Source organism: Schistocerca serialis, chromosome 9 (assembly GCF_023864345.2).
Source record: "Schistocerca serialis cubense isolate TAMUIC-IGC-003099 chromosome 9, iqSchSeri2.2, whole genome shotgun sequence".
NCBI lineage: Eukaryota > Metazoa > Arthropoda > Insecta > Orthoptera > Acrididae > Schistocerca > Schistocerca serialis.
In genome coordinates, this window is record NC_064646.1 from 437158563 (window position 1) to 437172878 (window position 14316).

The following is a 14316-nucleotide window of genomic DNA, read 5'->3' on the forward strand; positions in this document are numbered from 1 at the left end:
ATGTGTTCGTTGTGAAGATACGTCTTTGTTTATTGTAGTTTGCTTTGTGCAATTTTGTCATATGATGACATGATGGAGACCGTGGCTGTTGTTTGAAGGCAAATGTTAATGGTGTTAGGACAGCAACCAGCCACAGATTTACTTTCAGTTCCTTTATTCATTTTTTTATGTTTGCTTTCTGTTGCACATTGTTGATAATGTTTTGTGTGAATATACTCTCATCCTCATAAATTAAGAATAATTGCAGAATGTGGTGCCATACAACGTGGCACTACACAAAACTGGCGCTAATAGCATAGACACATAGGGAACGCACACGACACAGATCTGTAAGTCCACGGTATTGTTGATAAGTTGAGAAAACCATACCGAAACACATGTGCTACAAATCGCCACTGTTTCCTGCGCATGTACCCCGACATTAATGTGGGATATGATCACCATGCACACGTACACAGGCCGCACAACGGGTTGGCATACTCTGGATCAGGTGGTCGAGGAGCTCCTGGAGTATAGCCTCCCATCCTTGCACCAGTGCCTGTCGGAGCTCCTGAAGTGTCTTAGGGGTTTAAAGACGTGCAGTGACACGTCGACCGAGAGCATTCCAGATGAACTCGCTGGGGCTTAGGTCTAGAGAACAGGCAGGCCACTCCATTCGCCTGATATCTTCTGTTTCAAGGTACTCCTCTACAATGGCTGTTCGGTGGGGCCGTGCGTTATCATCCATCAGGAGGAAGGTGGGACCCACTGCACCCCCGAAAAGGCGGACATACTACTGCAAAATGACGTCCCGATACACTTGACCTTTTACAGTTCCTCTGTGAAAGACATTCAGGGGTGTACGTGCAGTAATCATAATCCCATCCCACACCATCAAACCACAACCTCCGCACAGGTCCCTTTCAAGGACATTAAGGGATTAGTATCGAGTTCCTGGCTCACGCCAGATGAAAACTTGACGAGAATCCCTGTTCAGAGTATACCTGGACTCGTCCGAGAACATAACCTGGGACCACTGCTCCAATGACCATGTACTGTGTTCTTGACACTATGCTTTACGGGCTCTCCTGTGACCAGGGGGCAGTGAAATGCACCTTGCAGGTCTCCGGGAGAATAAACGATGTCTGTTCAGTCCTCTGTAGACTGTGTGTCTGGAGACAACTGTTCCAGAGGCTGCGGTAAGATCCCGAGTAAGGCTACCTGCAGCACTCCGTGGCCGTCTGCGGGCACTGATAGTGAGAATCGGTCTTCTTGCGATGCTGTACACTGTGGACGTCCCATACTGTAGCGCCTGGACATGTTTCCTGTCTGCAGGAATTCGTCGCCATGATCTTGAGATCACACTTTGTGGCACACGGAGGGCCCGTGCTACGACCTGCTGGGTTTGACCAGTCTCCAGTCGCCCTCATAACATCATCAATATGTGTTCTTTGAGCCATTTTCAACACACAGTCACCATTAGCACGTCTGAAAACGTCTGCACACTTACTCGCTGCACCGTACTCTGACATGCACCAACACACCTCTGCATATGTGGACTGCTGCCAGCGCCACCGTGCGACGACCGCAGGTCAAATTCACCGCATGGTCATACCCTGAGGTGATTTAAACCCGCAAACCACCCGCCAAAGCGATGTTTTACCATGTATCAGCATTATCCTTAATTTATGAGCATGAGTGTATTTACAGTTTTGTGGGATAGTTTCTCTACATATGGTAATCAGGGGGTGATGAGCATTTTTTTTAATTTAATGGAATGGTTAACTTCGTATTAGTTTTGCTTTTTCACAGTGAGCTATGGGTAACTGTGCCAGTACGTCTATTGGCTACAGCCACTTGATTAATTTTCGTTAGGTCCCTCTGAATGTTTCTGATAATGTAGATATTAACTGATTTGTTGGTCGGTGTTCTGCGTGTTTACATGCCTGTTTGGTTACTGGATGATATGATCATTTGGACTTATTTTTTCTGTGTATTTTGAATATGTGACGGATATTTTATTTCTGTATGGTCAGCTTTAAAACGTTTAATATTGAGGTGTAGCATGTCATTCGCAGAATGAGATGTTCCACGTCCTTGATCTCCATTGTGCCAAAGAAATATGTTCGAAGGTTAAGGTAGTAAGTAATTGGAAGCACCTACTTTCGGAAGTTTTTTGATGGCTTGCGCAGATCGGAGTTGTACTGATCCTGTGCTATGGGCGATGAGGGCCGTGGACTGGCGCTTCTACCTGCTGGGTGAAGTCGTTTGTTCCGTGCTCCTATCACCTCTCATTAGGAAAATAAAACATTCCAACAGCACTGTTCTCAAATACACAGCAAGAGCAATATCAATTTACTCAGCGTGTAAAGCATTTTGCTAGTGTCATTTATAACACTGGCTACCAAGAACACGTACATCATTAGTTTATCCCTAGAAATAAAATCTTCTAATTACTCAAGGTCTTGTATTCCAGGTACGTTATTTTCCTTTTTTATTCAGAAGAAACGCCGTAATATTAACACACGAGCAATATTTATGTCACTAAGTGAGTAATAAATACATTGAACAATAAAAATAATGAAAATGATTATGTTAATGTGGCTCTTAAGAATGTGGATTCCAAATTATTAATTATAGTCCGGTAATTTGCAGGTGACCGCCATGGCATATTATAAGGAACCTGGCTATTGTACCTACCCTGCTTCATCCTAAAGCAAGTCTTTAGCACTACCTGTAGACATTATGACCATTAGTTGTCATTGGCAAACTCAATAAGGAAGTCCTATAGTCAGTTAGTTCCGTGGGTCACTTTGCACGATATATATTAATGTTGGGGGATGAATCATTTTACAGAACATTATCTTAACTGATAGTTATTAAAATGTGGCTGCATTTTCAGATGAGTTTATACATCAAAAACCAGTATGTAGTTTAGTAACAGTAGTAAGTATGCAACATTTCTGCGATAATAAGCTACAAGTTTCTAAAAAAAATTCTCCTACACAGAATCATTAAAATCTACGTAGAAAATTTTCATATATGTTTTTAAATACGAATCTAGGAATATCCCTCACCCTGAATACTATGAATATAAAATCAGATTAATATCAGTTCACGCTGAGCATAGATAAACAGTAGTTCTACCCACGTCCCATCCCTGAATGGATTAAGAATGTAAACTTCCTTGATACATGGTACAATACAGAGCAGAGTAAATGAAGGCAAGCAGAGGTTCGCGTCCATGATGCAACTCTGTCACTCGTCAGTTTCCTCTCCGCGCAAGGGCTCATCAACAACAGCGACCACGGTATTTTGTTCCTCCTCAACAAGTTTTCGTGCTTCTGCAAGAATCTGCCTGGTGATTTTAATTATGGCTTTAATATCCACAAGCTGCCCTTCCCAGTCTTTTTCGTCGTGCGTTGTCTGCAAGCATTTCCACTTCCGCTTGGACATGAGCTGATGTAGGTTCCAGCAAGCACTTTTAACCTGAAAGAAAGAGAAGGTACCATAACTTTAATAAATATGGAGAGATTTGACAACGAACACCCTATTTATTGTCACTAGAAACAACACTTAAACAACCAAACTAAACAATGCTTAACGTCTTTACTACGTGGTTGTGAACAGCTGTTAAACAATTAAACATTCCAGAATGAGATTTTCACTCTGCAGCGGAGTGTGCGCTGATATGAAACTTCCTGGCAGATTAAAACTGTGTGCCCGACCGAGACTCGAACTCGGGACCTTTGCCTTTCGCGGGCAAGTGCTCTACCATCTGAGCTACCGAAGCACGACTCACACCCGGTACTCACAACTTTATTTCTGCCAGTATCTCGTCTCCTACCTTCCAAAGCCATGTCTCCACAGTATCCTTTCTTTCAGGAGTGCTAGTTCTGCAAGGTTCGCAGAAGAGCTTCTGTAAAGTTTGGAAGGTAGGCGAGAGATACTGGCAGAAGTAAAGTTGTAAGTACCGGCCGTGAGTCGTGCTTCGGTAGCTCAGATGGTAGAGCACTTGCACGCGAAAGGCAAAGGTCCCGAGTTCGAGTCTCGGTCGGGCACACAGTTTTAATCTGCCAGGAAGTTTCAATTAAACATTCATCACACTACCTATATTGGCAGTAATTTATTACGACCGGTTTCGGTCATCAATCACTCTGTGGAAGTGTCATTCATCAGTTGCCCATCTGTGTATTTGTAAAACCAACTTCGTTATTGTTCATTAAGAAATGAGGCAAATGGGAGTGGTACTTCATGCAATGGAATGAATACAAAGTTTTCAACTTACTCACTTTGCATTTTATCTTATCATACGGGACACCACATCTGTGATAGTTAAGGAGCGATGAGTACTCGGAGTGTCTAGTTGAAGATAAAGGTCGCCTGTGTGTTCTGTACCAGTTCTCACGGGGCAAAGAAGCTCCACGCAGTGCAGTAGTGTCATTTGGGTTGCCTATGCTGCAGGTGCTCAGTGCTGAGACGACCTACGGCTGAACCCCGCAGTTCCGGTCTGGCCTAGGGGAGAGGGCGGCATCTTTGCCACCCTACTTTGTATTACCTGTCATGTGTTCTGACATAAAGCATTTCTTTGTATCATTCCGCCCGACGAGTATTTACGTGGGCTTTATGGCCTGGCAACGAGGGTTGACTGGAGAATGAAATGATGACTCTACTACCGTTTTCTGATAACAGCATATAAACAGTGTGAAGATAAAAACAGGTAACGGTGCTTTCTCAATAAAGTAAAACAAAACCCAATGGTCGCTGTTACTGCTGTATGCACTACATATTGTATACTCTGTATAACATCACAGTCACGTTCTCAAATGCTGTCTTCCTTTGACAAAAGTTCGTTTATGAACATAAACAACTGAATAGTCTTTAACTTCCTATACACTATGACGTCATTAGAGAAGGAACGCCTCATTTGCCGTAATCGACTTAGGGAAAAAATGGAAAGCCTCGGTATGGCTGGCGGAATAATGATTTTAACCACGCTAGTATCGATTGCTATACCTGTGCCGTAATAACTGCTTTACCTTTCTCGGTATAAAATTGAGTGTTAAGTCTTAAGTTTAACTGCTTCAAGTAGATGGCGGTCGAGTGCATGTAGAGTATACACCGAGTTGACAAAAGTCGTGGCATATCTCTTAATATCATGTTGGATCTCCTTTGCAAGGCGTAGTGCAGCAAATCGACGTGGCATGGACTCAATAAGTCGTTGTAAGTTTCTTGCAGAAATATTGAGCCACGTTGCCTCTATAGCCGACCAAAATTCCGAAAGTGCTGCATGCAGTATTTTGTGCACGAACTGACCTCTCGATTATGTCCCAGGAATGCCCGATGGAAGTCGTATCGGGTGATCTGGGTGGCCAAATCATTCCTTCGAATTATCCAGGATGTTCTTCAAACCAATTGAGAATAACTGTAGCCCCGTGACATGGTGCATTATTATCCATAAAAATTCGATCGTTGTTTTGGGACATGAAGTCCCTGCATGGCTTCATTGGCCTCCAAGTAGCCAGTCAATGATCCACGTAAACATAGCCCAAAACACTACGGAGCCACCACCAGCTTGCACAGTGCTTTATTGAAAACTTGAATGCATGGGTTCGTGGGGTCTGCGCCACACTCGAACCGTATTATGAGCCTTAACAACTGAAATCGGAACTCAACTGACCGGGCCACTGCTTCCCTGCACTCTAGAGTCCAACCGATGTGGTCACGAGCCCAGAAGAGGCACTGCAGGCGATGTCGTGCTGTTAGCAAAGGCACTCGCGTAGGTCGTCTGCTGCCACAGCACATTAACAGAAAACTTGCCGCACTATCCTGACGGATACCTTCGTCACAAGCCCCACATTGATTCCTGCTGTTATTTCACGCAGTGCTGCTTGTCTGTTAGCACTTACAACTCAAACAAATTGTACTGTTCTCGGTGTAAGACGTGTATATTTCTATTGCCTATTGTCAAACCACAATTTATGAAAGATGTTTATATTTTATTAATAGGATTAAGTAGGAATAATTAATATTTGTCATGTTGGAAACAATCGTGGTAGCAGGGAATGTCTGCACCAAACTATTGTTGGCAGGAGAGACCCCACATTGATATAATTTTAAAAAGGGCGAGAGAGACCGCGTATGGATACATTTCAAGAAAAGAGTGGGAAAGACCGTGCATTGATACATTTTGTAATGGTAGCAGGGATTGTCTGCACCAGAAAGCATTGCTGGCGGGAGAGACCGCACTTAACCGTTCGAAGGAAGTCAGTAGTAAGCGAGATGTGAAGTGAGTCGGTAGCAGGTCTGAAGCGAGAGGTTGAGAGGAGCGGTGTGCCTGCCAGCCACCAGCTATGATTTACAAGAGATTATAAACGGATGTACAGAGACATCAGCTAACTATTATCATAAGAGGAACTAATATTATTGAATTATTTTTTTGAGAAACTCAAGACTACTGAAGGTATATTTGCGCAATGCTTGTTGTAAGATTATTGTAAGAAGTATGTCCCATTTGAACGTTTGTAAAATCATTTCATTCAGAATATAATTAATTTTTGCCAGCATTATTGCATTACTGATAATAATCCATCCCCAAAACCATCAACGTAAAACTTTGCTAAATTTTATTGTTGTCAAGAAAAAGTTTAACTATGAATTACGTAACTTCAGTCAAATTAAAGAATAACGTCAGCCTTGCTATTAAAGAATAACGTCACCTTTGGTAATAAATACAGCCACTTATTATGAGAGCCCACCAGCAGCTAATAGAGTATAGTAAAACAGAGTAAGTATATTCATGTCACAGTTCGATGTAGCAGTCAGATGGCGATCCAGTAACAGTGAAAAAGGTAAGGAACAGTTTTGGGTTATTGCAGGTAACGACTGAGGGCCACGACAACGACACATTCTGTTTCGTCGAAATAATCAGAAAATCACTTTTAGTAAGCAGCATTTAAATTTGTATGCGAAGGTTGAGAAAGAGAATTAATTTCAAAGGGAAGATTTCATTTATTATTAAGCAAGAGATAGAAATCCTAAGGGAAGGTTTCATAGGTTATTGTAGAAGGGAAGGTTGCGTAACAAAAGAGATATAGAGGAGACGGGAAGGTTTCATCGGTCGCCAAATGAAGGCCGCGGTCACGTGTTGTCCGTGGTGAGAGGTAATGCCTGAAATCTGGGATTCTCGGCAGTCTCTTGACACTGCTGATATCGGAAAATTGAATACCCTAATGATTTTCCGAAATGTAACGTCCCATGCGTCTAGCTCCATATACCATTCAGCAAGCAAAGTGTAATTCTCGTCGTACGGTCATAATCCCGTAGGAAACATTTTCACATGAAACCTGAATCCAAATGACAACTCCGCTAATGCGCTGCCCTTTTATGCCTTGTGCGCGCGATACTAGCGCCGTCTGTATACGTGCGATACTAGCGCCGTCTGTATACGTGCATGTCGCTATCCCACGACTTTTGTCACCCCAGTGTAGTGTTAGATTTCTGTTATTGATACAATAAGAGAGAGAGAATGGATAAAATGTAATCTAGTGTCTGGCTGTGACATTCTCGTCTCGAAGATCACCAAGGGGGCTTCCGAACATGTCGTGCCGTCTCACGCCAGGAGGTTTCGATCTAACCCAGAATACTGACACAGATTGTCTTCATCTGCATAGCAGTGCCACGGTTCCGTCTCGAAAGCCATTGCCCCGGGGTGCGTTAGTGAGCTTGTTTACGTAGATAAAATCTTAAAATGCTCCTAACTGCGATTGCCTCTTGCTATAATTACGTCAACGCTATGTGGCAGTGCAAGCACTAATGCTTCTGTGGTCCTGAGAGTAACCACGACTCAAAAATTAGAGGGCAATTATTTTCTACATTACATGAAAAGTTTAATGCTTTGGCTGTTAATGAGTATTTGATAAGTTTTGATTTACTCAAGAGGTAGAAACGTTTTACTTCTTCACACTACACTCTTTCACTCCGTCTGTCTCTTCGGTAAATAAGTTCATTTAATTTTTCTCGTTGCAAGTCCAATTCAAAAGTACAAGCTGGAGATTGTAACAACTAGCATACCGTTCTCAACAATAGATGGCGCGTACGCAGGTCCAATTGTGCTTTCATAGTGTTAGTCAGTACCGCATCCACGAATGCATTTCCATACCAAATCAAATGATGTCTCACTTTCCCTATTTCCTGCGATAGTGCCGCACTTCCTCTATACGTCAATACCGAACTCGATCAATATTTAAATATTAAGAAAATATAGGAAGTTAAAAAATAGAGTTTTGAAAACATTACATTTTAATTTACTATTTTATTTTTATTATTTTTTTCTAATCTTCAAATAATTTTCAGTTTTCTTCACTATAACTATTAGGAGCGAATAATTCCTCATCCATTCCATATTAATACAGGTTTCATATGACAACGCATGTTCTGGACCCTCTGTTCTTCCTATGCTACCCTAGGTTTGGGGATACCAGCAGTATTTTATTTTTAGTTATGTTTATGTCAATCGTATGCAGAAACGGTAAAATTTTAAGGTTTTCAAAAGCTTGATGTCGACTTTTGTTACTTCATCCAGGTTCTGAAGATGAGCAGTTTATGTCCAAATACAGCAACGATTAGAACCGTGTCCTGTGATTTTGCCTATAATTCTACGAAACAGTTCATTCACTTTTCTCCGTAGACGGACTGGCGTTTTTTTTTTTTTTTTTTTTCTAAAGACCATGGATTCGCTTGATCGCTCTTTTGGCATCCACCAGGATTGATGTAGAAAACTTTGCGCCAGGTTTCCTGGAGTGATGCTAGCCCTCCAGTTAACAATGACACGGAATGCTGCTATCTAAGGCACATAATGTTCAAAAACAGATTTCTACATAAATGCTAACTAAAATAAAGATCAGAAACGTTTGTGTTGTGTACGTTGCTACGCTGCGTGTCGTACCTGGGTGAGCTCGGCAGACGTCGCCTTGGCCGTGCACTTCACCTGACAAACGATTCTCTCCCAGCGGAGGGCCTCGTCGGTCGCCGCGCTGAGCTCACTTTCCAGCTGCGAAACCTCGTTGTTCAGTCCTATAACAGTACTGAATCGTTCCTGAAAGCAACCATACATTTCCAGAATGAGATTTTCACTCTGCAGCGGAGTGTGCGCTGATATGAAACTTCCTGGCAGATCAAAACTGTGTGCCGGACCGAGACTCGAACTCGGGACCTTTGTCTTTCGCGGGCAAGTGCTCTACCAACTGAGCTACCGAAGCACGACTCACGCCCCGTCCTCACAGCTTTACTTCTGCCAGTACCTCGTCTCCTACATTCCAAACTTCACAGAAGCTCTCCTGCCAAGCTTGCATAACTAGCACTCCTGCAAGAAAGGATATTGCAGAGACATGGCTTAACCACAGCCTGGTGGATGTTCCCAGAGTGAGATTTTCACTCTGCAGCGGAGTGGGCGCTGATGTGAAACTTCCTGGCAGATCAAAACTGTGTGCCGGACCGAGACTCGAACTCGAGACCTTTGCCTATCCCGGGCAAGTGCTCTACCAACTGAGCTACCGAAGCACGACTCACGCCCCGTCCTCACAGCTTTACTTCTGCCAGTATCTCGTCTCCTACATTCCAAACTTCACAGAAGCTCTTCTGCCAACCTTGCATAACTAGCACTCCTGGAAGAAAGGATATTGCAGAGACATGGCTTAGCCACAGCCTGGAGGATGTTTCCAGAATGAGATTTTCACTCTGCAGCGGAGTGGGCGCTGATATGAAACTTCCTGGCAGATTAAAACTGTGTGCCGGACCGAGACTCGAACTTGGGACCTTTGCCTTTCGCGGGCAAGTTTCAATCATACATTTCTTAGAACACACATAATGCCTGGGAGATTTCGGTCTACGAAGAACATAAGGACGAACGCATGCTTAAGATCAATATGGAATTTTAACGAAAGTATTGACTGGAGCATATATTAACTGCTTAATTTTAACCGTGGTTGAAAACATAACACAAAGATTTTCTCCATACAAGCGCTTTCAACTACATAATTACAGCTTACTTTGGTATCAATATTTACCCTCGTGCAAGTGATTCATAGTCTCTACCAGGAAAAAGGAAGTTTGTGGTAAGATCTTATGGGACCAAACTCCTGAGGTTATCGGTCCCTAAGCTTACACACTACTTAAACTAACTTAAACTAACTTATGCTAATGGCAACACACGCACATCGATGTCAAAGGGAGGACTCGAACCTTTGACGGGGGCAGCCGTGCAGACCGTGTCAAGGCGCCCCAGACCGCGCGGCTACCCCGCGCGGCTCTCCAGCAGGGTATTCTTGTGCAGCAATAGTATGTAATAGCTGAGAATGGCTGACGTCGTGATACGTAAATAAAATTTACATAAAGTTTCCTAATTTAATCAGCTGTGTAACCCACTGCAAGTCCACCTTAGAAATGAACGAGATCATGAAATCTTAGTTTCAATGTAGTAATGGCAATAAATGTATACGGAATCCCAAAACTCACAATTATACACAAGGTGGAGGAGTGCGAACTTTGATTCCCAATTTAAAGCTACAACTCTTCCTAGGGAGGAAAACCTAAATATACAATTACATTTGACCTGAAATTTGGACAGTCAAGTGTGAGCATTTATAATTTCCTAGCTGGCCTGCTAGCTGTGTTCTAATTAAAGTTATGTACCTGGAATTGGATTTCACCAATGGAACTATGAAATACAAAAAACTTGTTTAAATATTTTATTAACAATAATTTATCAATGACACGAACTACCTCTGTCACTTCCGTAGCAGCCAATTTACCGGACAGATTTAAAGTCTCGCTCACAATTTGTAAAAAACTGTTCTCTTTCTCAGTCTGACACATTTACCAACACAACTTTACTACTCGCATACACCGCTACTGGCAGCGTAAATATTCCAATCCGAGATAAACTCAGCGAATGCCCACAGCTGCAGCAGTCCACCCACACTGAAATCACCGAAATCACAGTATACTCTCGATAAGAAGCAAAGTTCGGAAATTGTTACAGGTCAGAAAACACTGCTGCTTTTAAAACCGATACGTCTCGACCCTTTCGTTTCCACGCCCCAAGTTCACTCCTGGTCGACCATAACAACTATAAGTCAACAAAAATTACGTTTTAAATTGCACTTAAATCCTGATTTTTATGACTAAATACTATATTGGTTGAACACCTAAAGTGGCACCGCAAATATTGCGGAAATGGGAAGTGCTATTGATGTGCAGTTTTCACAGAACGTATTGGTAGTCGAGGAGCTCGTATTTTTAACCAAGCAACCGGTTGTAATAATACTTCGAAAGTGTATTTTTATGCAAACATACATTTTTTTAAATGGAACAGTGCCTATTGACGTTAAAAAACTAATCTTTGATTAAATTAGAATGTCAGGGGTATCTGTTGCAGGCCTCTAGTGCGAGTCGTTTACGAGATACCGTATTTCGAAAAGTTCGCACTCCGACACTTCTATAATACCTGTGATAGCACATGCTAAAGAACAACACAAGTGCGCATACACTAGTTATGTGGCCCTGATCAGTAACGGGACAATTATTGACCATCACAGGTAGTGTTGAAAATTTTCACCGGCAGCGGAAATATGCGCTTCCACTCTGGTATGGAACGACTTCTGCGCAAGTGCTAGCGTTTCAGCAGAAATTGCAGAGAGAGCTGCAGTTACACGTTGTTGCATATCATAGGGTGTAGCTGATATGTCTTTGTAGGCAGCATTTTTCAGCTTTCCCACAGGAAAATATCTACAGACGTCAGATCTAGGAAACGGGCCGGTCAAGGTACAGATCCTCTGCGTCCAATCCAACGATTTCGAAAGAATTCGTGGAAACATGCTTCAGTACTTCGTACACTATGTTTTGGACAGCCATCATGTTGGTACCAAAGATTCTTCCTAGTCTGCTGTGGAACGTCTTCTAGCATCCGTGGAAAATGCCCATGTACACAAGTTAACACGATTCTCATAATCAAATAATTTTGTCATAATGTGGGGCCACAGTCATTATGTATTTCTTTAAAGTCAGTACAGCCATTAGACTGTTTTTATTTGCAGTGTTACATTTACACGATCATGATTTCAGCTTCAAAGTGCCATTTTCAAGTGTTTTCTGAAAGCATATTAGACAATAACACTGAAATACATAACAAGTCATATAACCATAAGAATCCATATTTATAATGCTTACTTACAATGTTATACAGTGCCTAAGATGGCATACTGTCATATTTAAAATATATCATTAGACACATTGTCTAAGGTTCAATATTTCTGGTAAAAACCTACTGCTTTGTTTTATCACTGAGTATACCATGTTGACTGAATGACAGTTGGCTAAGTATCAAATTGTCTTGGTCAAAGATATTCCTGTTACAAGCAGGTGACTTTTTCTTTTAATCTTTGGAAACAGTGTCCAGTAGGATAGGAAAGGTTAGGAACAATTTATTTTCTTTGGTAGTTGTTACATCTTGGCAGTAGCTGTTTATCTTAGTATACAATAAAGTTGTCTGCTCATAAACATAAACAGTAACAAACCTTGCGATAATATTCGCTGCATCCATCAATATAACAGTCCAGCTACTCATTGACGTTGTTTAAAATACATTTTAGTAGGTAAATATACAACTTTGTACGTGAGATTAACACATGGCCAACTCTGAGTTGTGAAATTTTGACTCAATTCAGAATTAATATAATACAGTGCAATTACGTATTCTACTCACTCATTAATTAACCAGTGAGGTTTGAGGCGATATTTATGATGTACGTATCACCATACAATGTGTTTAATAGTGTATTTTAAATATGACAGTACGCCATCTTAGGCACTGTATAACATTGTAAGTAAGCATTATAAATACGGATTCTTATGGTTATATCACTTGTTATGTATCTCACTGTTATTGTCTAATATGCTTCCAGAAAACACTTGATAATGGCACTTTGAAGCTGAAATCATGATCGTGTAAATGTAACACTGCAAATAAAAACAGTCTAATGGCTGTACTGACTTTAAATAAATTCTCATGATCGTTTCTATTCAGCTCTCGACGGAGAAAAATGTGATAGGAATTTAACCTACGCCGATGGAAAATGCGTAAGACACTTGCGTGACTCATTCCTCTTCTTCGTGAAATTGCGCAGAAGCTAACATGCGGACCAATTGCAACAATTGCAAGAACATTACTTTCCCGCTCTTCTGGCGCCACTTGTTTCCTTCTGTTACGCTGCCTAGATGTTACACAGCCACTTTCACGTAACTCGTTGAAGAGGTTGATAAATAATTGCCGAAATGGTTGAAGTCTATTGAGATATCTTGAGAACGGACTGCATTCTTTTACACTCTTCGTACACCGTGAGCATGTCGTTTTATTTTTTTTAATTTTTTTATTTTATTTATTTATTTATTTATTTATTTATTTTTTGCATTCGTAAATGTTATCGTCCACTCAAGACCCACTGCTTGGACTGCCTCACATTAACTGACCAGGAAGCCCATTGCGCTCAAGAAACACACAAGCACACTGTAAGCAAACGTAACAACATCGTGCCTAGAAACTAGGCAAGTTGATTGGTAGAAACAAGTGTCGCTGTGGAAATTTTTCAAAATACGATATGTCGCAAACCACTCTCACTAGAATCCCGCAACGAACACCGCTGACATTCTAACTAGCCTACTTTTAGCCTTTTAATGTCAATAGTCACTGTGACATTTGAAAAAAGTGTATGTTTGCACAAAAAATACACTTTCTAAACATTGCTACAATCTGTTTATTGGCTAACAATACGAGCCCCTGATTACCAGTCAGTTCTGTGAAAACCGAACATTAATAGCACTTTCCATTCGCACAATATTTGCGGTATAAGTTTTAGATGATTCACTCGGTATAATTACTAGCACTAATCACTCTTAAAAACTGATGTTTTATTGAATTATTATATTAGCAGGAATTAATTTTGTCATTTAATTAAATTCATTAAAGCTCACATTTCACTAATAGACGCTGCCATTAATGTTTTGATTTAGTAAGACAATTCACTAAAACCAAAAAGGGAAAGGCCAGTCTAACGCTGTTTGTACTGTCTTTTGTAATACCTGCTTGGGTGATTGGCATCAAGCAAAGAGAGCAGTACCGACAATGGGTCTTCGTGTTGCTTCGCATGACAGGCCGATTCAGTAGCGAAGATACATTCAGTGGCGCTTAACTAATACGCAAACAGAAGCCCATTTAGGTAATACCTACTGCGAGCTTTCACCCTTAGGATGAGAACGCGTGCAACCCGTTCGTTTGAGGAA

General features: G+C 41.5%; 1 protein-coding gene across 1 annotated transcript in view; it reads right to left on the minus strand.

Moving 5' to 3' along the window:
• Positions 1-3237: 3237 nt before the first annotated feature.
• LOC126419689 (coiled-coil domain-containing protein 42) overlaps positions 3238-14316 on the minus strand; it is a 53305-nt gene continuing 42226 nt past the window's right edge. Inside the window, exons 6-7 of the mRNA XM_050086873.1 lie at positions 8927-9076; positions 3238-3468 (exon numbers count right to left, since the gene is read on the minus strand). Of these exons, the coding sequence (XP_049942830.1) occupies positions 3238-3468; positions 8927-9076 (381 nt within the window). The remainder of the gene's footprint in view (positions 3469-8926; positions 9077-14316) is intronic.